The 26,696-nt window shown below is 41.5% G+C and overlaps 1 protein-coding gene and 1 pseudogene across 1 annotated transcript; both read left to right on the forward strand.

Annotated features, from left to right (window-relative positions):
* Positions 1 to 6,505: 6,505 nt before the first annotated feature.
* On the forward strand, positions 6,506 to 7,492 carry LOC127051065 (olfactory receptor 1052-like; annotated as a pseudogene).
* Positions 7,493 to 22,529: 15,037 nt separating this feature from the next.
* On the forward strand, positions 22,530 to 24,724 carry LOC127051070 (olfactory receptor 1019-like). The gene is made up of 2 exons (XM_050952950.1): positions 22,530 to 22,576; positions 23,762 to 24,724. Exon 2 carries the CDS (start codon positions 23,786 to 23,788, stop codon positions 24,722 to 24,724), a length of 939 nt encoding a protein of 312 aa, XP_050808907.1. The 5' UTR covers positions 22,530 to 22,576; positions 23,762 to 23,785.
* Positions 24,725 to 26,696: the final 1,972 nt, after the last annotated feature.

The raw sequence follows: 26,696 nt of genomic DNA on the forward strand, positions 1-26,696 counted from the left end.
TTAGCCTAACTCTTGCTAACAGACTGACATGCATTAAGATCCCCTACAAATCCTTGTCAATTCTTTTTCTTCTGCCATAGAGCAGTATAAAGAAGCCATTGTCTGTATATAATTTTAGTTTGTAGTGACTTCGCTAGCACTTCTCATGTAGCCTGTTGGAAAACTAGGCAGATATCTAGATGAGTTGATGTACCCCATGGAAGACCTCTGCGTACCCCCAGGGCTGCACATACCCCTGGTTGAGAACTATTGATTGATATGACTCCTTTACTTCGATCACACACACTGGCGGACTGAGATCCATATCTCATCATATCTCAGTCACAGCTCCAACTTATTCCTCTGCCATTCAGTACATCTACTCTACAGTACAGTGAATGCAGCTGGAGTGCAAGCAGATAATTCCCGGTGGTTATTACCAGCTCCAGTGGGCAGAGATACGGTTGTGTGGGCATTTCCCTGAACTTTGTATTTCCTGGTTTTCACAAGTTTGAGTTTTGCTGAACTCAACATTCTGGAATGGCATGAGCCTTCATGGGGCAACCATAACTCTGTGCTAAGGTAGGTTTTTTTTTTTGCCATTTATTCTCTAGTTAGTCTGGAAAATATTGATGTAAAGCCTATAATTCTTATCTGTCTGTTGCATGCCTTTATTAGTTCTTGTCTAATACTGAGATTGTACGCCCCTTGGCGGGGGGGGGGGGAACATATGAGTCTGATTTAGTTTTGAAACACTTTGCACATTGCTGGCTGCTCTGAAAATAATAATAATAATAATAATAAACATAAGTGTGATGCTAACATGTTAACTAATCCATCATGTCCTCCTCCTCATATTGTAGCATATAGGAATAGGGTGCTATTTCTTTAGTCTGTGGGTATGTATAGGAGGAGGGAGAAAAAATATTCTTCTTAACCTCTGATGATAGGACAAGAAGCAATGGGCTTAAATTGCAGCAAGGGAAGTTAAGTTGGACATTAGGAACAACTTCCTAACTGTCGGGGTGGTTAAGCCCTGGAATAAATTGCCTGGGGAGGTTGTGGAATCTCCATCATTGGAGATTTTTAAGTGCAGGTTAGACAAACACCTGTCAGGGATGTTCTAGATGGTGCTGCCATGAGTGCAGGGGACTGGACTTGATTTCTGTGATTCTATGGTCACAGAGAACATGCCATGAATACTGACCTCCACCAACACCACCCAACAGCAGCACAGTGGACCCAGCAACAGCAATTAGACCAAACTAAATGAGACCCAGAGAAGACTAGTCTGTTATGTGCCACAGGCAGAGGACAGCAAAGACTGAGGTGCACCAGTGCTTGAGACCTCTGTAATGGCAGGGAAATAAGTGAGTGAGATATACCCAGATAATCCTGGCAAGTGACTCACAATACTATGCTTCTGAGGAAGTTGAACCACACCCCCCAGGTCACTGCCAATCTGATCTGGGGGAAAATTCCTTCTCAACCCCATGTGTGGCGATCAATTGGACCCTGAGCATGTGAGCAAGAATTAGTCAGATAGCCAAGCATGGGAGAGGGAATGCTCGGTGCCACCTCGGCGAACCAGCCCTCTCCATTCACGGTGTGAGCTCCAACCTGGGCCATCCCTGATGCTTCAGAGGGAGATATTTAACAACAACAACAAAAAAAAAACCCTCCCAGAATATAATGGTGAAAAAATATCCCTTCCTAACCTCTGCTAGTGACAAGCTGAAAGCCTGAAACTTTTGCGATAGGAACATAAGACATAAACCACAAGTGAACCCCAGGGCTATTGAGCCCTGTCCCCACCATCACAAGCAACCCCAACATGCAACTCCTTCATACAATCAGACTCATAATTCATCCCGTTCTCTATTAAAGCTAATTAAGCGGTTTGCCCCCACAACTCCTGTTGGGAGGCTGTTCCACAACCTCCCCCTTGTGGTGGTTAGAAACCTTCTTATAATTTCCAGCCTGAATTTGTTCACGTCCAGTTTATATCCATTTGTTCGTGTGACAACATCATCCATTAGTTTAAATAGCTCATCACTCTCCCTGGTAATTAGCCCCTTAATGTAGTTATAGTGCCTGATGTTAGCCCCTCTCAACCTTCTTTTTATGAGACTAAAAAAGCCAAGTTCTTCCAGTCTCCTTTCATGAAGTTCTCTGTACCTGGGTGATCAGAATTGTGCACATTATTCCAAATGACATCTTACCAGTGCCGTACAATGGCATTAATACTTCTCTCTCTCTACTGAGAATGCCTGTCCCCGTGGTTCTCAACCTATTTACCAAGGCGGGCCGCATATGCAGCTCTCTATGTAACATTTGGGCCGCATCCAGACAATGTATGTACTACCTGTATGGCCCTGAGGATGTCACATGGGCTGCAGCCATGTGCTGATTGGGCCACAAGTTGAGAATCACTGACCTAGCCTAATACATCCCAAGGTCGCACTTGCATTTTCACAGTCTCATTACAGTGGTGGTTCCTGGTCACCTTGTGATCAGCCCCACAGCTCGGTCTCTCTCCTCCTCTTTTGCTTCCAGCTTGTGATCTACAACTTGTAGAAGTTCCGATTATTAGATCCTTAGACCTTTCACTTCGTACTATTGAATTTCATCCTAAGACTGTCAATCTTGTCTTCAAGATCAATTCAAATCTTTCAGTATAATATTCTGATCCTCCTCTGTTTTGGTGATGCCTCCCAACTTTGTATCATCAGCAAATTTCATTAGCACATACCTACTTTTTGTTCCAAAGTCATTAATAAAAATATTGAACAAGATTGGTCCCAAGACGAGCCCTTGAGGAACTCCACTAGTAAGCTCTCTCCAGTCTGATCATTCATCTTTCAGCACAACCTGTGTCTTTCTCCCGTTTAGTCAATTCCTTTTCCACCTTACAAGGCCTGTTCTGTTCTCTAGTTTAACTAATAATTTCCCATGTGGTACCATGTCAATGCTTTACTAAAGTCCAAATATATTAGATTTACAGAACTCCTTTTATCTAAAAATATCAGTTATATTCCCAGAGAAGGAAATGAGGTAAGTCTGGCATGATCGTCTTGTAGTGAGCCTATGTTGCATTACATCTCCTTTACCATTTACCTCTCTGAATTTAAATATTCTGTTTTTCAAAATTTTCTCTAAAACCCAGTTCCATCTGTCAGTCTCAGTAGTGACAGTGGAATAAGACTTCAGAGACCTTGTTGAAGAATTATAGAATTCATCAAAGATTCAGAGTTTTCTATCCTCCTCCAGGCTCTGCAGCACCCTATAAAACTAGGATGCAAGGATGTATGTTTGTTTTCCCTTGCTTGTTACTATATTCTCCTCCAAATTGCTTTATAAGTGCAGCTAAACCACGGTATCTCCATAATGGACCAAAAAGGATTTGATCCGATCTGAATACCCAAACTTTGAGTTATTGACCTTTGGGCCAGTAGTGACATTGATTCAAGCCATGTGACTGGCTGGACTAGAAGTTACTAGATCACAGGCTCTGGTTCTCATGGGGAACTTCAATCACCCCGATATCTACTGGGAGAGCAATACAGCGGTGCACAGACAATCCAGGAAATTCTGCACAGAATATGAATTGGGTATGAATTCTGCTTTATGCAATTGTGCAGAATTCCCCCAGGAATAATGGGGAGAAGAGGTGAGAATAAACAATCATGTCACTCAATACACGGCAGGAGGATGCTCAGATATTATGGTGATGTAAGTCTATATAGAATAGACTCAGAAATTGGGGGGGTTATTTTAGGCTTTCTTCCACCCAAATGTGGAAGATCAATTATCATTGTGGAAAAAAAAAAACCTGGAATAGGAATAGTGAGCATATGAGTAAAAATCTCTCCTCGCATCCCCACTCCCAATAGAACAATACATCGGAGGGCAGTTATTCTGCACTCAAAATGTCTGCCTGCAACATGAGTCTTAGTCACTTAATTATGCGATTCTGTCATCAAAGAGATCTGAAAACTCCAGGGAATCTGTCTTGGCTTTATAAACTAGCAATAAACACTTCATCTTAAAAATCCGTCCTTTTACTAATGTAAATCCTTCCAAGTCTTTCGGTAAATGCCAGCTTTCATCAGCAGGTAGGTTCCACGGGGCTGTATTTGAACTAACAGGGATAAATAATGGAGTAAACCACTGTATTTTCCTGAGTTAGAAGCATCTTCTTTTTAATGTAACTCTATTTTATCTTATTTATTGGTTAGTCAAAGTGAAATGTTGCTAGCAGGCTGGAAAGCTGAAATAATAGGAAGCAAATTATGTAGAAATTGTTCATGATGAGCAAGACTTTGATACAATCTCTATTGTTGGGAAGTAACTTAACCCTCAGATTGCACCATTCATTTACATTGGTTCATCATGGTGTAGAGTATTATGCAGCCTTAGAGCTGGTTGGAGATTTTAAATTATAATTAATTTACATAATTTTTAATGATAATTAAATTTTAAATTTTGTGGGAAATTTCATGTAGCTTCCCCATCACCATCACAGATTTTACAAAAAAACCCACAAAAATAAAACAGCAGAGTCCCTCCTTTCTATGTACATATTTTGCGTTTGAAAAAATGTTATTAAAATCTGTAGGGTCTTAGGTTCCAGATTTCATCACATATTGAAAATATCCCACCCCAAATATTTGGGGTTTGTTTCCCTTTTTTTCCCCCTGACACATCAGAGGAAGTTAGACTACATCGAACATTTTCTGAAAAAATGCATTTTTCATAAAAATATGATTTGGTTAAAATAAATTCAACCACATCCACTCAACATGGGTTCCAACATATCACATTCTGGTCCTAAACAAAGCAAATGGCTACAAAGATGACAAACAGTTTTACAGAAAAGTTAGTCAACCCCAAAGTTAAAGGTACAGATGCCATTTTTAATTCTTTCCCCTTCTGCATATGCATTATTAGAGTTCAGGTAGTTTGAAGCCAATTGAAGTTTTGCCGCTTGTCTTTAGTAAGATCAGGATTTAGTGCAAAATATAGACATATATGCAACTGACATGAAAATTATCAATATATTTCTAACCAGTAAAGCAGAACTAAATGACAAACTCACTTTTCTGCAACACTAAAAAAAAGTCCATGTGGCTCTAAGTACAATGTATATACTGGATAACACGGTGGTAGTGCCACAGATAAGGCTGAGTTTGCTTCCACTTAAGCAGAAATTCACTGTGGTGTGCTGAGGTCACTACCTTTCATGTGGACCATATTAACTCCTTGTTTCCTTGTACTCCCCTATTAATCTGTCTGTGTACAGCTGTTGCCTCTGGACATATTTAAGTCATGTCCCCCTCATAGTTACAGCACTACACCCTAACTAACAAATGAATTTTCTGAGAATTTGCTAGTGCATCTGTTAATAAATTTCTGAGTTAAAATTAATTAACAAAATATGCCCTTTAAAAATTTAACACAGTGTCAAATTATTTATTTCTCCCTAAACAACCCAACCCAGGTCCTCCTTATTTCAATGGAAATTATCAAAGTCTTGGGTGGATCTGGGGCAGTGGGTGGTTTCTGAAAATAACTTTTTAGATCTTTTTCCCTTTTATTTTACTTAACTGAAAATGACCCCTTCACGGTAAAGTGTATTAACAAAACACTATTGATAGTGTCATGGCCTTTGAAACAATTCACATAGTAATTTATTTCTAAATCACTATACATGCAAGCTCATTGTCATTAGTACTCCGTGGTGTTATATTTCACGTGCTCAATGTTGTCTACATATGAATTTTAGTGTAATTGTCATGTGAATGATTTTAAGGGACACTAAGCCAAATTCTGCACTCTCTACCACTGGGTTATTTTGAGAGTAAGTGCATTAACTACTGTGCAGTCACAATGGATTCAAACAACTTTTTGTCTGAAGGATTTAGATTTATTTATAAGAATATACTCAGGTATGCAACGCGATCATACAATTGATGATGCTACAGTAATGCATATGAGTGACAGTTACTGTGTTAACCAACAAGAGGCAGTGAACTGGGACTCTCTAGAATGCAAGCAGGAGTGTCTACAGCTTGGCTAAAGTGCCAGCCATTGAAGCAATGGGCTATAACAGAAGCACGTCCTCTGTACATTAGACAGTGTTGGGACAAACGTAATGCATGCTAACCAGCAGGTTACAGATGCACTATGTACATTAAGGTCATATGTTGCTATGCATTCCAGAGTGTTTTGTCTACTGCCTACTCTATGAAGAACTTGCAGCTATTGCCAGCACTCACAGGGAGATGGTATCAAAGGGGAAGCCGTGTTAGTCTGGATCTGTAAAAGCAGCAAAGAATCCTGTGACACCTTATAGACTAACAGACGTTTTGGAGCATGAGCTTTCGTGGGTGAATACCCACTTCATCAGATGCATGTAGTGAAAATTTCCAGGAGCAGGTATATATATGCAGGCAAGCTCACAGGGAGATGGGGCACTCAAAAGCCCAGAGTGCTGAATAAATGTAAATTAGTTGCTATAAGCATCATGATTAATTATTTTTCCCTGCAGATAACAAAAAAGTTAACATGAATGACTGGAGACAATCACACCACAGTGACCAAGTTCATTCTCGTTGGATTAACAGATCGTCTGGAGCTGCAGGTCCCGCTCTTCGTCACGTTTTTTCTCATCTATCTCATCACCGTTATGGGGAATATAGGGGTGATCTTGGTAATTCAGATCGACCTCCAACTCCACACGCCCATGTACTTCTTCCTTAGCAACTTGTCTTTCTTAGATGTCTGCTATTCCTCCACCATTGCTCCCAATATGCTGGCCAATTTCTTAGAGGAGAGCAAAGCCATTTCTTATAGTGGGTGCATTATGCAATACGGCTTCTTTGTTGTGTTTGTCACCACTGAGATCTTCCTCCTGGCTGCGATGGCGCATGATCGTTATGTGGCCATTTGTAACCCACTGCTCTACATGGTCACCGTGACCAAGAGAGTCAGCATAACGCTGGTGGTTGGATGGTATTTCTCAGGCTTGATTAACTCTTTGATAAACACAAGCAGTTTGCAGAGGTTATCCTTTTGTGACTCCAATGTCATCAATAACTTTTACTGTGATCTCACCTCTCTCCTGAAACTCTCCTGCAGTGATGTCTCTGTCAACTAGAGGCTACTCTTTACCTGTGGCAGTTTGTTTGAAATGTGCACATTTCTGATCATCATCATCTTGTACATTCTTATTGTAATTGCAGTGCTGAGGATCCATTCTGTCCAGGGCAGGCATAAAGCATTCGCCACCTGCACCTCCCACTTGACAGCTGTGACTATATTCCATGGAACCATTTCTTTCATGTATTTGCGACCCAGCTCCAGCTACTCACTGGATACAGATCAAATAGCCTCTGTGTTCTATACAATAGTGATCCCCATGTTGAACCCCCTGATCTACAGCCTGAGGAACAGGGATGTGAAATGTGCTGTAAGGAAACTGCTAAGTAGAAAAGTGATTGTTACTCAGTGAAAATCTAGCATAACATCCTTCAGAGTAACTAACGGGGAAGGGTGGTAGGAGAAAGGGGTCTATGCTGGGGTGGAATCAAGAACTCCATGACAGCAGCATCGCCAGAAACAGTGTAAAGGCTCTTTCAGGTGACAGATGTGTAAGGTGTTTATCAAAACCACACAATGTGCATTGCATGATGTAAATTCACTAAAGCCAATTATATCACTTAAAAGTTCTGTGCTATCAGATCCTGGGTAGAATAGCATTGAATCAGTCTGCTCCATTTTTATTCTAAATAAATAAAACACCTTTCATGTAACCCCCACCTTCCCAAGTGCTCAGCCCACGCTCGTGGTTAACTGGATGGTGTACCAATACTCCTGACCCCTACTGAGTGGAATCAGAGTTATGTTCACAGCATACAAATAGAGACGTTAGATGTAAGCCTAAAATACACTTTTGGAAGGTTGCAACATAACACTTCTATTTCTTTAGAATTCTGAACAATAACATACAAGAACCCTGAAACAGAGAGAGACAAAGCAGGCTGCTCCCTAAGGCTATGTCTACACTGCACATTCTTTAGGGTGGCATGTAAATCCCCGCACCTGGCATGCCTCCTAGCAGCACTATAAATAGCAGTGTAGGCAAGGAGGCATTGCTTAGATGAGCAAAGACACAACTGAACCTGTAAGTTATGTACCATGCATGGTTCTGTACATGCCCAACCACTGTCTCCTCAATCTACACTGCTAAACTCACCCCCACCTTGTTCCAAATTAGCTCTCTGCAGAATGACTCGGATCATAAGTTTCCTTATAGAGCCTCCTCGCTCTGGGTGATCACTTTTCCCAAGTGCAGGACACACAGCCTCAATTGCTCTGGGACTGGGTGATGGAGCTCCAGCAACCCCTGTTCCCCATTGTGAGCTCCTATAGCAACTCCATCTTAGTTCAGACTTTACTGCAGGGCCAGATGTTATTCAAGCATGAGTGCTGAAGAAATTTGCACAACTACTAACTGTGGTATGTAACCTGTCAGTGAAATGAACCTCTGTATCAGATGACTGCAGGAAAGTTAATATAATGCTGATGTTCAAAAAATGATACCGAGATGATCCTGGCAATTACAACAGTAAGTTTAATTTCAGTACCAGACAAATTGGTTGAAACTATAGTAAAGAACAGATACATAGATGAACATGATTTGTTAGGGAAGAGTCATCATGTTTTTTTGTAATGGGCAATAATGCCTCACCTATCTATTAGGATTCCTGGAGCGGGGTCAACAAACATGCAGACAAGGGTGATCCAATGGATATAGTGTACCCGGACTTTCCGAAAACCTTTGACAAAGTCCATCACCAAAGGCTCTTAAGCGAATTAAACAGTCATGGGGTAAGAGAGAAGGTTCTGTCATGGATCAGTAACTGGTTAAAAGACAGGAAACAAAGGGTAGGAATAAACGGTCAGCTTTCACAATAGCGAGAGGTAAGCAACAGGGTTCCATAAGCAACTGTATTCAACATATTCATAAATTATTTGGAAAAAAGGGTGAGCAGCGAGGTGGCAAAACTTGCAGATGATACAAAACTACTCAAGATAGTTAAATCCAAAGCTGACTGCAAAGAGTTACAGAGGGAACTCACAAAACTGAGCGATCAAAACTTTACAATCTGGCAAGGAAATGACAAATGAATTTCAGTGTTGATAATGCAAAGTAACGCACATTAGAAAACATAAACTAGGGACGTTCTCCCATTGGCGAGCTCCCCACTCAGCATGCTGGCTTTTGGGGATCCCATTCCTAATCAGCTTTCTCTCCCCCCTCATGGCATAGGGGATCCAGGGTCCTAGCTCAGGTTTTGTGAATCCTGGAAATTTTCTAGGGACCCAAACGTTAGGCAGTATAACACTGAGCATTCCAATGCCTAAGTCCCTTGGTGAATCTGACCTTACACATTTTCTTTATTGGTTTTGATTAGAGCTCATTAGAAAAGAAAATTTCCATTCCGTGGGTAAATCCAAATTTTGAAATTCCAAATAAGAATGAAATGTTGACATTTCAAACTTTACCCGGGAATGGAAATTTCAAACAAGAATTTCAGTTCAGAAACATCGAAAAGATATTTTTGATAATCTTGATTTTTTTCAGGAATTTTAAAACAATAATGTAATGTAAGATATTGTAATATAATATAGATTAAAGTTTTAATATAATATAAAAGTAAATATGAAATAAAACAATATGATAAACTCAAAATGAAACATTTTTACCTAATCATAACAAAACATTTTGACATTATCAAAATGAGAAAGTAATACATATTTTAGTTAGACGTGTTCCCATCCAAAATTTAATCAAAATCAACGTATTCCTGCAAAATGTTCTTTTTTTGTCAAATTTGCATTTTCTGACAGAATTGTTCCATCAAAATTGTTTTGACCATCTCTAGTTTTGATGTTTCTAAAGATTGTTTTTCAGGATGTATATCTACAGGGAAGAAGGTAGACTGATGTCTTTTGAAAGTGCCTTTTCTACGCCATACACCAGAACATGCACTGGCTGTGACAATGGGACACTGCTCCTTTTTTTCAGCAGTCTGACTGTGTGACTACTCCCACTTCGAGAGAATATCAATCTAGAAAATGGACAAGTGGAGCAGGAGGTTCCTGATTCAGCTGTGGATAAAGAGTGATGAGCCAGATCTTTAGCTAGCATGAATGGGAATTGACTTCAGTGGAGCTACAGTGACTATTCTGGAGGTAGATATTCTAAGAACACTAGATCCTCAGATGGTGTCAGTCAATCACCTGCACCTCATCACTGTACAAAATTAATGAAACAGTCCACATCCTTGATCTCCAGACACATGCGGCAAATATGCCGACTGGACACATTTCTTTACAATCAAAATACATTTTAAAAAAATAGAAATAAAAGTTTTAATACTCTGAGATGCCCTTTATTTTGCAATATTTTATTCTTACCTAAGTAATCACTTCTCTTTCTCAGAATGCGAGCGGCATGGGCATCATTTCCCTTGTCACTGTGCTTATTCTGCAACAGAAAAAAACAATATAAATGTGCTGTTCAGATAATCAGGACTCTGATTTCAGTGAGTCTGAGCTCCATGTGAATTAGTTCTAAATGACAATTGTATCCACATGTCGGAACCAAAGGAGAAAATTTATACCATCTCCTTTGGAGCTTAACAAAACAAACCTACAAGAGGGAGATGTCTGATGTTCTTGATCCCAAATGGGATTGTTTTTATAGGTCAGAGGAGTTGTTTATATTTATTTTTGTGGCATATTGGGACAGAATCCTTGGAGTGCTGCCAAGTCTGAACATGAGGCCAGGCACAGGTGGGATTATTAGAACATCTTTCATGTCCCCTGGCAATAACCACCAACAATTGTGTTGCCTACAAAACCTGTGCAAACTCCCTGATGATTCTTGTATCTCTTTTTTCAAAATGAACCAGCTATTTTTCTCATGCAAGAAACCTGAACAATCCCTCTGTTGGCTTGAACACTAGCCTGATACTCAGGAGACATGGTCATTTCCTTTCTCCATCACAATCTTCCCATGTGACATAGGGCAAACCACTTAGTCTTTCTGTTCCTGCAAATTGGGGATATTAACGCTCCCCTACCTCACAAGGATGTTGTGAGGATAAATATATCAAAGCTTCTGAGATACTCTGGTCTTGGGGCCATATAAGTAGAGCCAAGCCAATAACTGATCTTTCACTTCTGAATGTAAAGTGCTCATACACCTTGCAGGCTTCCAGTTCTCAACTTGAGAGAGAGACAAGGTGGGTGAGATAATGTCTTTTAATGGACCAACTTCTGTTGGTGAGAGAGAGACCAGCTTCTGAGCTTACACAGAGCTCTTCCTCAGGCCTTGGAAGGAACCATACCCCTTTCCCACCACCTCCTTGATGCATTGTAAATATTTATTTAAACAAACAAACAAACAAAACAGTACTACCTGTATCTTATCATTATTAGCCTCCAGTCCTTCCTCAGAACTGAAAAAGTTGTCTGAGCTGGTCAGGTATCTCCGGCTTCCTCAGGGCAATAACTATTTACTTTGTCACTGGCATGGCTTTCCTAAATCGAGGCTTGTGGCATTGGAGGGTTGGGATCATCTCATCACACACAGCCCCAAGGAGGTCTTTTTCCTCATTATGAAGTTCTGAAGCCACTGTTTGTCATCCCAGTTTTCCAAAATCATGCAATCTCACAACACCAAACTGGTTCTTCTGGATCAGAGGTGGGGGTCCATCCATGGGCATACCTTGTCAATACTGGCAGTCACCATATCTGTTCCATGGCTCCAGAGGAGATTGTCAGTCACCCATTATGGCCAGCCATCTTCATCATCATGTCAGAAAGTTCTGTCCAGATTCCATCCAGCATCTTGCCAATGGCCCACCCCACTGCATGAACACTTGTCCCTCAAGAAGAAGTGTTAGGAGTGCGAGTGCCAACGTAGGATCCTGGCTTGTATTTTCGCCTGAGATAGTATTTTAAGTTTTGTTTGCCTGTTTGATTTATACACACACACACACTTACTAATATGTGTGAATAAAGGAACCCTTACTAAGGACAAAGGCAGACACCATGTATGCTGCTTTTGCCTAAGCCAGATGGGTTTATTAGTATAATGGGAACTGATAAGAGCAGTAAAAGTGTTACTGGGCATGGTGGGAGTGTAATATATGAGCACACACTTGAAGACGGCCTCAACTCCCATCTCAAGGCAAGCAACCAGTCAGGAGAAGCAAAGGGGGATTTGAGGGAAGGTAAAACACTAAAAGGCCAGAGAAATGCCTGCCCCTGACTGTAGCACAACCTCACTCCTTACCCCTCTCATGGGGCACAGAAGGGGTGGGATGAAGACCCCAGACCCACGACCCTCTGAAATGGAATGTGACGGTAATTTGTAAGGGGTGGGACTGTGCACGTGCATTTCAGATATAATTGTGCATACTGAGGAGGTGGAGAATGCTGGGAAACAAGGCTCTGTGACCTCAGAGTTATGGGACACTTTTGCTGGAAACTAACTCCAATAAACATTGCATTATCAGCACTTTGGACTTCTGGTTAGCTTTCTGTCTGTGTAACAAGAACCAGGGGAGTGAGAGGGTGAAGAGAAAGCCTGCTAACAAGGAGTAGGAGCAGAACCACCATCCTTCCATGTTTTCCACCCAGTATGGCCAGAGGGAGCGATGAGCTGGTACTGCCATGGGCAAATGTGTAAAAGGGATTGGCCGTGGCAACGGCACTCAGACAGGCAGTTCCTAGAGTGTCTCCTGTGAGGCACAGAACCTGGGATACTGGCTCTGAAGTGGTAGTGCTGCTCTGGCATAACAACAGTGGCAGTGTGGATGCAGGTATATGCCTCTACACAGGGTTTGACCTCTCTCCAGCACAGTGTATGTGGACACTACATGCAGTTCTGAGGAATATGCAGGAGCATGTACAGAGTCAACTATCCAACTATGCATGGAAGTATAGACATAGCCAGAGGAGGGATATTCCAAAAGCACAAAGGTTGGTTAAGCACTCAGCTCCCAATGAGCATCTCTGAGAACTAGGTATCCAACAGCCTTTTTGTGCCTTTGAGCCTCAGGATCACCTAAATGTTGGACTTATGTGTCTCAAATGGCAATTAGTTACCTAATGTACCTTTGTAGATCTGGCTGAAACATCTTAAAATTCTCAGACTCAAATTTCTGTGATCATCAGACATTAGCGTTGAACACATCTGGGGGGAAAATGTATGGCCATCCATTGTATCCAGCAGTGACGTCATGGCATCTCACATGCTCCCTTGTGGCTGTAAAGCCCGATCTGCGAGGATCAAGATTCTAAATGGATGTCACTTAGAGATACGCAGGCTCCCACTGAAGACTTGGCCTGATGCTTGACCGTTTTTTCAATCAGTTTTTCTTGTGCGTCTTTCTCAAACTGTTTGATAGTTGCTGTCCTTTCAGGTCTCTCCTTGGCTGTGTCTTCAAACTGATCTGTATTCATGTTGCATGAGTTGAGATTCTGTTTTCGGTTGTCTTTGAAGCATTTGTGTTGAGCACCTTGCTTGTGCTTTCCAAGTTCCCTAATCCTGCAAACACATGTGCACGTGCTTAATTTTACTCATGTGAGTAGTCCAATTGATGTCAAAGGGATTACTCACATGCATAAATTGAAGCAATCACGTAAGAATGCCCAGGACTGGGATCTATGGTACTGGAAAGTCCATGGAAAATCTCCATTGAGTCCAATGGTCAATGCTGCTGAGGTCCCAGGTTCAATCCTGCTGTCAAGGTTTTTTCCCTCACTTTGAACTTTAGCATCCAAAAAGTGGGGACCTGCATGATCTCTTTTAAGCTTAATTACCAGCTTAAATTTGGTACGCTGCCACCAGCCAAAAGTCTGTGTCTGGCACACTTCTGTTCCCCCAAAACCTTCCCTGGGGAACCCAAGAGCCAAACCCCTTGGGTCTTAAAACAAGGAGAAATTAACCATCCCCTCCTTTTCCCCCACCAATCCCTGGTGAGTTTAGACTCAATCCCTTGGATTCTAAAACAAGGGAAAAAATCAATCAGGTTCTTAAAAAGAAAGCTTTTAATTAAAGAAAGAAAAGGTAAAAATTATCTCTGTAAAATCAGGATGTAAAATGCTTTACAGGGTACTCAGATTCATATAGACTAGAAGGACTCATCCCCGCCCTTAGCCTGAGATTCAAAGTTACAGCAAACAGAGGTAAAAATCCTTTCAGCAAAAAGATACATTTACAAGTCAAGAAAACAAACATAAGACTAATCCGCCTTACCTGGCTATACTTACAGTTTGGAACATGAAAGACTGATTCAGAAAGATTGGGAACACCTGGGTATACATCTGGTCCCTCTTAGCCCCAAGAGCGAACAACGAACAAAACAAAAAACACAAACAAAGACTTCCCTCCACCAAAGATTTGAAAGTATCTTGTCCTGCTATTGGTCCTCTGGTCAGGTGTCAGCCAGGTTCACTGAGCTTCTTAACCCTTTACAGGTAAAAGAGACATTAACTCTTAATCATCTGTTTATGACACCTGCCTACCGAGGTCTATAAGTGTTACAGATGTACATCAAATTATCCATCCCCAGGGGCAAGTGTGAACTGTCTTATGTTCACAGCTTTCCAACCTTAACCCCAACCATAACTCTGCAGAGTTTGGGGAAGTTCTGAGGGAGAATCTTGTTCCATGACTGAACTAACCTGTAGAAGCTATCGGTTCCCCTCTGTCTCAGAAACATAGGGATTGCCAAACAGGATAAGACACAAGGTTTATCTAGTCCAATAGCCTGTCTATGACATTGGCTTATACCAGATGCTCTAAGGAAAGTGTAAGAACCTCACAGTAGGCAGATGTGGGAGAAGCTGCCCCCAACATTAGGTCTCCTCCTAATCTCCAATAGTCAGAGATTAGTTTAAACCTTCAAGCATGAGATTTAATCTCTCTCCCAGAAATATTTTCTTTAATTATAACTCTTGATATTCTGCATATGCATATAAACAGCCTATCCCTTGTTGAACATCACTAAATTCTTGACCACAATTACTTCTTGTGGCAATGCGTTGCCTAGAAAAATCATACATTTTTTGTGAAAATTACCTTCCTTATCTTAATTTTGAATTTCCTAACTTTAAACTTGATTGATTTTTCTCCTGTTCTTGTGTTATGAGACCCGCGAAGAGATGTTCTTGATCTATCTTCTATAGACAATTCAATCTCCACCAACTGGAGAATGAAAACAATAGTATATTAGGTGATAGTCTGTTTCCATCTTGGCATTTTGTCAGAGGCCCATGCAGTGGTTATTCTGATGTTGTTCAATTAGTTCTCCCTAAGAATCATCTGCATTGTCCAAAAAGGATGGATCTAGACTGTTCTCAGTGGTGGCAGATGACAGAACAAGGAGTAATGGTCTCAAGTTGTAGTAGGGGGGGTTTAGGTTGTATATATTAGGAAAAACTATTTCACTCGGAGGGTGGTGAAGCACTGGAATGGGTTAACTAGGGAGGTGGTGGAATCTCCTTCCTTAGAGGTTTTTAAGGCCTGGCTTGACAAAGCCCTGGCTGGGATGATTTAGTTGGGAATTGATCCTGCTTTGAGCAAGGGGTTGGACTAGATGACCTCCTGAGGTCCCTTCCAACTCTTATATTCTATGATTCTGTGATCATAAGTGATAACTAACATAAGGACTCTAACAGGGTCTAAAAATAGTTTTTTCTTCCCTCTTTGAGTATATCTATGTGCCATTCCAAGGAGTGTGATTTCAGCTTGCATATTCCTTAATCTCTGTGGCAGTGGTGTAGGTCTGAAAACCTAACTTTGACAATTGTTTTAAAGGATAATTATTTTAAGTGGTAATATTATGAGTGGGTACAGATTAGACAGAGGTGGGAAAATAATTTCCTGTCCCCTGGGTATATTCAAGATTTCAAAATATTTTCCCCATTCTACACTGGGATGAAACCTGGTCTTCTGGAAAAACTTCACAGAAAATGAGAGACAGAAGCCTGACCTATGAATAGCCAGTAGCTCAGTGGTTAGGGCACTCTTCTAGGATAAGGGATGTAGTAGAAAAACAGAGTTCTCACTCTTAGGTTGGGTGCAGCAAGTCAGATACTTTATTATCTCTAGCAATTGTGTGGAGGGAGAGAGCTAAACAGGTCTCTCTCCAGGTAAATAATTACAGCAAGCATTTATACCTTTGTTACATACAATAATGGCAACAGCTACATTTTGTTTATACATAGGTCATCCTGATATCTTATTTTTCTCACATCTATTTAGACTTGTCTACATTCCATACTTTATCTAACACAAGGTAGCAACAACTTCTCACACAGTTCTTTCCCACTCGCCTCACACAATCCTCACTTCTACAAATCTCACGTTATTAGAGTTAGAGCCAGCTTGATTCTTTCTCACTGAAGGGACTGTTTGCATTGAAATCCCCTTAAAATGTCTGCCAGTTCTTTCTTTACTTCCACAGGGATGAACTAGTGGATTTTCAACAGCTCCAGGGAGACCAGTTGACAGTCACTAATGTGACTTAGCCCTCCAGTTAAACCTCAGATACCACCACTCAAAATGCCACCAAGCAATTGCCTGGTGAGTCAAAATGACTTGACCACCCTAGAAAAGGTTGGGGGAGAAAGAATGCTGGAGAGAATGTAGTAACATTTACAGAAAGGGGTGCAACAGTTTGTCAGCATACATATCTGCGGTACCATTCCCCACAGCTCGCTTTGCTCTAGGCAGACCCACAGTTTCTTGTGGATGCTGATCCCCAGGCCATACCTAACTTTCTCCAAACTCACTATCTCTCCCCTCCACACACACACACACTGTTCACAACTCCTACTTCCCCTTTTTCAAGCTATGTTGTTTTGTTTGTTTGTTTTCCCCCTCCCCCTTCAAACTCCACCCAACTTGCATATTGCCTCTACACTTAGCTCTTCTGGAATGAGTTAGGTCTGGCTTACATAGCCCCCAGACTCCTCCTACCCACAACAGTCACTGAGAGGAGTAGATAATTAGAGTTAGCTGCTTGGTTTTTTTGTTGTTTTATTGTTCCCCCACGTGGTTCATACTGTCACACCAGGGAGACTCAGATGCAAGACCCCATTCCAAATCAGGCACTTGGACCTGGGTCTCTCACATCCCAGATCAGGCTTACAACCACTGGGCTATCAAGATAGATTTTCTCTCTGTGTCCCAATGGATCCTTTATTATTCATACAAAGTGGAACAGCTCCAAAAGGAGAGATAGAGAGGCACCATAGAATAGAAAATAGGGCAGACATTAGGGCACTCACCTGTGATATTGGAAACATAGATCTATTTCCCTGCCCTTAATTAGGCAGAGAAGTGACTTGAATAGGGGTCTCCCACATCCCAGGTGAGTGCCCTGATAGCTGGGATTTGGCTATTTTGGGGTCGCTCTTTCTATGTCTCCAGAGGTTAACCAGAGATTCCATCCTGAACCTGAGAAATATTTAATCAAAACTGAGACATTCCAACTAAAAGATTTCTATCTGGCAAATCCGTATTCTTGGTGGAAAATCCATTTTATTAAAAAGCTCCCAGCCAGCTTGAGTGCAAAGAATGGACAGGGCCCACTTTGAGAGCAGCTGTTCAGGATTTTGGTTTAGCCTCATCATTCAGTGTGTGGTCCCAGGTATGATAGGGGGCTGGGCAAGAGCTGCTGACTCAGCCCTCTGTCACGCCAGCTCCCATTAAGGGAAGCATATTGGAGCTGGCTAGAAAAACCTGCAGCTAATTGGTGAATGGGAGACAGTTACCCATCCAGTTAGCCTGGGGCTATATAAATGGCTGGGAAGAAAGAAGCCAAAACTGGAGGGAGGCTAAAGGAGTGGGGGATAGAAAGAGTGAAGCTCTTCTAGAACCCAAGCTGTGTATGGCGGAAAAGTTGTAGGAACAGAACCTGTAAGTGAATGACACCAGTGGTTACTCAACCCCAGGGTTTCTGAGTGACCTTTTTTAGCCTGGTAGGAGGCAAGAGGGACCTGTAGGGCCTTGCTACACCAGGTCTTATTAAAACTCTTCCAGCCTTGTTCTGAAGATAGAATTCATACTTTGCTCATGTGCTTTTCCATGGTGATTATCACTGTAGTGTCTGAACTTATTTTCAAAATACCTTTGTGAGGTAGGGAACTGAGGCACAGAGAAATTAAGGTCAAAACTTGCTGCTAATTTTGGGTGCCTAGTTTGAGACCTGCAACAGCCCAGATCTAGAATTGCTGTGAAAATTCTTCTCAGCCTCTGGAATCCCTGGGATGTTGCCTGCCCAGGGCAGATGGGATCTTGAGGGGATTAAACTAGGAAGCTCTAGCAAATCTCAATTGATCCTGTGAACAGCAATTTTTAAAATTAGTCAAAATTTGGGCTGATTTTCCTGGGAAATACATAAGGCACCACCCTATCAAATTTCGAGTCACTGCTGCAAAGCTGCGGGGGGCGGGTCACCAGAGCTTCTCAGAGGAAAAGGCACCAGATAGATATATTTTAATACGGGCAAAACAACATCTTTTTTTTCCCTAGCTTCAGTCTCAGAAATGGCAAATCAGACTGAAATTTTCCAAATAAATACACATCAATCTTAAAAGGCTGCTGCCTGCCTCAGTCAGGTCAAGACACCAACATGAAGCATTTCAGTTTTGGAATGTCAGTGTTTCATGTTGATCAAAAATATCAAAACAAAACATTTTGACATTTCCAAATGGATATTTTTCAGAATTTCCTTTCTGTTCAAAATGTTCATGTTTTGACTTTTTAGCCTTGATTTGGGATGCAGACACATGTTGAAAAGTCCATTTGAATTTCACTCAGCTCTACCCTGTAGCATAGCCTCAGTTGCAGCAGGGTAAAGGTTTTATTCTAGGGTAACTATAGGGAGAAAGCACTCATGCAATGTGATAGGGAGCTTTGTGGTGCACTGGCTAGTCCATGATCCCTGCTAAAGGGAATGGTGATGCAAAGATTAGGGATTCAAGACTTTCAAAATTTCCTTTATGGCCTGTATTACACAGGATGGCAGACTAGTTGGTTATAATGGTTCTGTCTGGCCTGTAATCTGTGGACCTATTCCAGTATATGGCACCTTTATATTGGTATAACTTCATCAGCACTGATGATTATACTAGTATAACTATATCAGTAGACAAGCACATCCCTAGCAGATATAGCAATACCTGTAAATCTTTTGGCTGTAGGCCAGATCTGAGAGTTGGCATGTGGCAGAGATGAAACCTGTATTTCTAAATCTAATTTCCACTTTGGACATCTGAGTCCAGAACCAATGCCATTGCTATTCCTGAAATCCCCACTCAGGTGAGGCCAAATGCTATAGGTACCTAAACTCACTTGGCACCTATATTTTTGCAGTAAAAGCTCCTTTGTACCTGTTTCAGCCTCTGAGTATGCAAACTGCTACTTCTTTCTGAGCATGGAGATGCCAAGCTCTTCTATGTCACATGCGAAGAGATTTGATCATGGGTTTCCCACCTCTCCTGTGAGTACTCTAGCCTCTGAAGTATGGAATATTCTGGTGTGGTTCTTCCTCAGTCTCTCCTGTTGGAGCTGTTCTACTTTGGACTCTGTGATTTATTATCCCCAACCTCCAGGAGACATAAAAGATATATTAACTATCTCTTCTGAGGTTCATGCTCCTTCAGGGATTTTGTCCCAGTTGCCACTGAACTAAATAAAAACCACTTGTCAGCCACACATCTTTCTACTGGGATCCAGTGATAACATACCTTTCTCTACAGGTAGGCTTAATCCACTCAGCTTTGACAGAGTAGGAATAAATATTCTGTCCATCTTTTGGACTTTAAATTAGATTCCCTGTCATTAGTTTTTCAGATATTTTGACTTGATATTAATTTTTGGCTTTTCTGCTTTGGAATAATACACAGTGGGGAAAATGTACATGATGCTACAGGATGACTTATGTTGACAGTATCTATTTGCAGAACAATCATATAGTGTAAGATAACTAGCAGACAGAGGAAAACATAAAATATAATCTCTTGTTTTCTTATGTCTTATTTTGCCATCTCATGTATTTAGAGTCAGATGTGTCCTTTTGCATGATGAATTGTGGTGTTACCTTAAAAATTCTAGAGATGATTTGGTGCTGGAGTGACAATTTGAAGAACTGAAGTTCTCTATTTACACACAGAATGGGTACAGCATAAATTAAAGGCAACTCAAGATTCCAGCGTATAATACTATCTGGCAGTCCGCAGGGCAAGGCTGATGCACACTAGCAGGTAAGAGGACCAGATACAGAGCCCTCAGGAAACTTTCTGTCACACACGTGGTTGTGTGCCTGTTCTAGGGAGGAACATAATATTTCAGCCTCAGCTTAATAGCACTTGCAACACAATGCTCTTGGTTTTGTCATTGACACTGGGGATTAAGCCCAGGACCTCGGGACTGAAAAAAATGAACTACCTGATCTAAAATGCCTGGTTTTGTTAGCTCTGTGTGGTCCAGCCTCTGGAGGGGGACAGAGAGCTCTGAAGTGTAAGCTTAGGTTACACAATCAAGCACCTTTATCAGCTCTATATATTTAATAATCAAAAAAAGGATCCGGCATTTACTACTGGAGGAGCTGGTCGTGTTCCCTGTATTCGGTTACCGAGCACTTTCCATTCTAACAGCTTCTTGCATTCTTGTTTTTGAGAAGCTAAAACACCTCCATTGTTTGAGGCAAGCTTTGGAAATTCAGTTGGGAGAAAGCCCTCAGACTTGAGAAGAGCATTTTTTGTGTTTTTGTTTTTTTTCCCCATGAAATTCTATTCAGATTTAGCTGAGTTATAGCTTTTGGCAACCGCTGTTACCCCTTCCTTGCTTCAATTGTGAGCAAAATTTGAGCTTCCTGTTGGTATAATACCTGTATTCTAAGCAGATGGGCCCGTGTTTCCATCAAAAAAATTAGCAGATGTTGACAATGGTGCACCTGGAATAGTGACTGCTTCTGGACTCCCCATAGATCCAACACATCTCCCCAGTCATCTATAGGAAAACTGCCTGCTCTTGCAAAGGCCTGTAGCACAAGTGGTAGAAGCCTGTAATGCAGGGCAGGTGGTTACAGGCGCAAACCAAGAGGATGCCGAATGGAGGTGTTGTGACAGAATTGAGTTCTGCCTTTTTAAAAACCCAGGAAATTACATATGCAAAACTACATTAACAGAACATCATTTAGGTTGTCTGCTCAGTCACCCAGAAGTTACTGTGTCCTATACACTGAAAAAGGAAGGGGTCCAGTGGTTCTAAGAAAAAACAGCATGTGATAATGTAATTAAAGACTATCCTAATGCAAACACACAAGAGGGCAGAACTAAGTTTGCATGGGCACCCACAAATTGGCATTTCCTAATTTTCATTTGCTGAACTTTTCAACCTTAATGAAGTCTTTTAAGCAGGTTTTTAGTATGTTTTATTTTGGGGAGGCAGAGGGATTGATTCATAGTATAAATATTAAGAACAGTTACATTAGGTATGACAGACATTTGCAAGGGATGTAAACCTTCATGCTTCAGAGTATGAGGCAACCACTAATTGCCTGGATGTAGGGTGAAAAGGCCTCTATAGGCATGTTATTCAATAACTTCCTACTGGGAGGGCTTTGCCTCTCTATCTGAAGCACACAGCAAAGATTGCCAATGCATAGACCGGGGATGGGCAACCTATGGCTCCAGCCATATGCTGCTCCTCAGAAGTTAATATGTGGATCTTTGTATAGGCACCTACTGCAAGGCTGGAGTTACAGGTGCCAACTTTACAATGTGCCGGGGAGTGCTCACTGCTCAATCCTTGGTTCTGCCACAGGCCCTGCCCCCACTCCACCCATTCCCGCCCCATCCCCTGCTGTACCCTTGCTCCTCCCCCTTTCGCCCACAGTCTCCTGCACGCCACGAAACAGCTGATCAGGAGGTCTGGGGAGGGAAGGGGAGGTCCTGATCAGAGGAGCTGCAGGTGGGCAGACGGAGGAGCTGATGAGGGGCTTCTGATGTATTACTGTCACTCTTTCACAATGTACATTGGTAAATTCTGGCTACATCTCAGGCTCAAGTTGGCCATCCTTGGCATAGACAATACTGAATTTGATGCGTCATTTGTCTGATCTGGTATGGAAATTCCTATGTTCCCTATATTTACTAAAAATAATTTCATTTCTTTTTACTCGTCTATCACAGGTGTAAAGACAGAAGGAATATGCAGAACCCAGAGACCTGTGTTTTTCCACCAACTAGGAAACTTCAAAATTATCTCCAACTCATTTTTTTTCTATCCTAAAGATTACAAACGGACATGAGATGCTTTGCTCCCATCTCACACTGTGTTACCATGTCACTGGCCAGATTCTGATCTCAGTCACACTAGTGTGAATGTAGAGTAGCTCTGCTGAAGTCAATTGGTTAATGAGGAGTCAAACCAGCCCGTATCTTCCTCCACCAAATACAAACCACAGTGGAATTTACTGAGTGTACACCTTCACCAGGACTGGTAAGAAACGTAATTATTCTGTTTTGAGCATCTCTTTGTGCATGTGGCAGTGAAATTCCATAGAAATATAATGGCCATTCTGGGTCAGACCAAAGGTCCATCGAGCCCAGTATCCTGTCTTCTGACAGTGGCCAATGCCAGGTGCCCCAGAGGGAATGAACAGAACAGATAACCATCAAGTGATCCATCCCATGTTGCTCATTCCCACCTTCTGGTAAACAGAGGCTAGGGACACCATCCTAGCTAATAGCCATTGATGGGCCTGTCCTCCATGAATTTATCTAGTTCTTTTTTAAACCTTGCTATAGTCTTGGTCTTCACAGCATCCTCTGGCAAGTAGTTCCACAGGTTGACTTAGTAGTTATCCCCAGGAGATGCATTTTTTCATTTCTAGGCTCTGTGAATCTATAAGTCAAAAGTAATCATGGAATCAGTTACAATCCATACCACCTACAAGTGTTATTACCTCTAGGAGGATTTGTAACATGGAGGAAAAATCATGCACGTGGTTACAAAGAATGTCTGTAAAACATACACTGACTCCAATAGAACAGGAACACTTTAAGGCTACACAGACAGTGATACCAAATGTTTCCACTGGGGCTGCCTCATATTGGGCACCCAAATCTATATTTAGGCACCTATATAAAAGGGGCACTGAGCATCCCTTGTGCCCTTTGAGGTTATTTGGATTAGGAAGAGAAAATCAATGACAATGAATAAACTCTCTCTAGCATTGATTATTTGCAGACATTGATAGGAGATTATTTGCTTCCCTTCTAAACTACAGACTCCCAATCTGTCTCTCTCTTATTTTATAGAAGATTTGACTCGCTGGATGGTTTCATGTATTTTAACACAGAGTAGGGTGATCAGAGGGCAAGTGTGAAAAATCGGGATGGGGATGGGGGTAATAGGAGCTTATAGCAAAAAAAGCCCCCAAAATTGGGACTGTCCCTATAAAATAGGGACATCTGGTCACCCTAACACAGAGTACACAATATTTCTGTAGCTGGAGCATGTCCTATCTCTAATGGAAAGCATGTGGGGAATACAAAGAGAGCATTCCCTAGGAGTGTCCTTTGATGTATTATGTTCATACTCTGTTTCACAGGGGTTATGAGCGATCTGCACTCAGTACTTTATTGGCCTGTGATTAATTGTAATCTTTATTTTTTTCACCAGCAGAGGAGAGCGTTTCTGGAATAAATGGCAGAGAGAAACCACACCACGGTGACCGAGTTCATTTTCATAGGATTCACAGATCATCCAGAGCTACAGATCCCCCTCTTTATGTTGTTCCTAGTGATGTATGTGGTCAGCCTGATGGGGAATCTTGGGATGATAGTGTTAATCGTGGTTGAAACCCGACTTCATACCCCCATGTACTTTTTCCTAAGCCAGATGTCCATTGTAGATATTGGATATTTCACTGCCATAGCTCCCAGGTTGCTAATGACCTTTGTAGCAGAGACTAGAACCATTCCTTTGATTGAGTGTGCGGCACAACTATTCTTTGTCTGTTTCTTTGTGACCAACGAATGTTGCCTCCTGGCTGTGATTGCGTATGACCATTTCAAAGCTATCTGTAATCCTCTGCTATACAGAGCCATTATGTCCAAGAGACACTGTGTCCTGTATGTGGCTGGTACATATGTATGTGGCTCTGTGAATTCAGTTGTGCAAACTCTATTTATATTCAGTCTGTCCTTCTGCAGTTCCAATGTTGTCAACCATTTCTTCTGTGATGTGCCCCCTATGCTGAAGCTGTCCTGCTCTGACACCCATGTCACTGACCTTGTACTTTTCACTTTCTCTACTGTAATTGGAATGACTAGTTTCCTGGGTGTCCTAATCTCCTACATGTGCATCCTTGTGGCCATTCTCAGGCTCCGTTCTGCCAAGGGGAGACACAAAACCTTTTCTACCTGTGCCTCCCACCTGACAGTTGTCACTATGTTTTATGAGACACTGATATGTATATATTTAAGACCCAGTTCTAGCTACGTGATGGACCAAGACAAGATTACCTCTGTGTTTTATGCCCTTGTGATCCCCACGTTGAACCCTCTGATCTACAGCCTGAGAAACAAGGAGGTGTATGGTGCCTTTAAAAGGATGATATACAGGAAGAATTTTTTTTGGTAATTATAATCATTATTATATTTTAACCAATAAACAGCAGATGGAAGAAGAGTGAGTTCTCTATATCATTATCCTTATTTCTATGACTCAGCCACTCCATGTGATGTACAAAACAAAATATAATGTAACATAGTCAAATACAACATTAGAAATTGGTGTTTTTAAGATCCATGAATGAAGGTCTGTGACACTATGTAGAATCTGCAAGATGCTCTGACATTTGTCTTAAAGGACAATTGCTGTTGCCTTTTATGTTTTAGGCCAGGTTGGAGTCCAGGTGAGAGGATGAGAAGATCATATGTATCATTCATGGGTTCTGAGATTTCATCCAGTGGAGGGCACTGTTAAACATACAGAATAAAAGCAACCAGAATGGAGGCAATGATTATCAAAGCTCAGCTTAGGTAGATAGGTCATGTTATCAGAATGTATAACAATAAATTCCCCAGAAAAGTCCTCCATGGTGAGCTTAGGGACTTAGTCCAAATAACGCAGAGTTGACCTTTATCATGCAGAACTAGCCTGCACCAAATCAGAGCATCTTTTTCTCATCGCTGCAGCGTGCCGACATTAAGAGAATGTTGTTTTACTCTTGAGTTCTCAACATAGGAGGCTGTTTCCAATCATCACAACCAGCCTCTCTGTCTTCACGGTTAGATGGAAGGGGAGCATCCCAAAACTTAATAGGGATCTCAAACCCTTTTTTCTGTTTAACATGGGGTCACAGGCCAGAGAATTCTGAGAACCACTGGTTTTACTCATTGAAAACTGTTGTCGCTTTATGTAGGGCATTTTATTTATTTATTTATCTTCTCTCCAACCCATGAAAGAGTTTCTATGGCAATCCTGAAATTATATCAATGGTCTGCTTTGTTTGGCTTTCTTTGGACTTTGTAAACCTTGAGACAGGTTCATCCTTGAAGTAACTCCCTTGAAAATACGGGGACAGATCAAGAACGAATGTAGTCCAATCAATTTATAAAGCTGTATGATTGTGATGTACTAGTACACATTATGAAGTCACAGTGTGATGGGGCTATCAATATTCATAGAACTAGCAAGTTTGCTCACACACTGTGACATTTGAATATTCATACTGGATATGCGCTGGTTAGTCCAGGGAAGTTTTGTCTGAATCATTGATCACTTAAATCCTCTTCTTGTGCTCCTAGGAATACTGCTTATGATTTTTCCATATATGTGCAAAATGGAATGGAGCTATAGTGCCATAACATAAAAGACAAAGGAAATGCGGTAGATCTAATTTACCTCGATTTCAGTAAGGCATTTGACATGGTTCCGCATGCGGAATTATTAGTCAAATTGGAAAAGATAGGGATCAATATGAAAACTGAAAGGTGGATAAGGAACTGGTTAAAGGGGAGACTACAACGGGTCGTACTGAAGGGTGAACTGTCAGGATGGAAGGAGGTTACTAGTGGAGTTCCTCAAGGATCGGTTTTGGGACCAATCTTATTTAACCTTTTTATTACTGACCTTGGCACAAAAAGCAGGAATGTGCAAATAAAGTTTGCGAATGACATGAAGCTGGGGGGTATTGCTAACACGGAGAATGACCGGGATATCATACAGGAAGATCTGGATGACCTTGTAAACTGGAGTAATAGTAATAGGATGAAATTTTAATAGTGAAAAGCGCAAGGTCATGCACTTAGGGATTAATAATAAGAACTTTAGATATACATTGGGGATGCATCAGTTGGAAGCAACAGAGGAGGAGAAGGACCTTGGGGTATTGGCATATCACAGGATGACTATGAGCCGCCTAAGTGATATGGCCATTAAAAAAGTTAATGCTGTTTTAGGATGCATCAGGCGAGGTATTTCCAGCAAAGATAAGGAGGTGTTAGTACCGTTATATAAGGCGCTGGTGAGACCCCACCTGGAATACTGTGTGCAGTTCTGGTCTCCCATGTTTAAGAAGGATGAATTCAAACTGGAACAGGTTCAGAGA

This window comes from Gopherus flavomarginatus, chromosome 5 (assembly GCF_025201925.1).
Source record: "Gopherus flavomarginatus isolate rGopFla2 chromosome 5, rGopFla2.mat.asm, whole genome shotgun sequence".
NCBI classification, from domain to species: Eukaryota; Metazoa; Chordata; order Testudines; family Testudinidae; genus Gopherus; species Gopherus flavomarginatus.

Excerpts from the sequence above, each read along its gene's own strand:
- LOC127051070 (XM_050952950.1), top strand. The coding sequence starts at position 23,786 with ATGGCAGAGAGAAACCACACCACGGTGACCGAGTTCATTTTCATAGGA.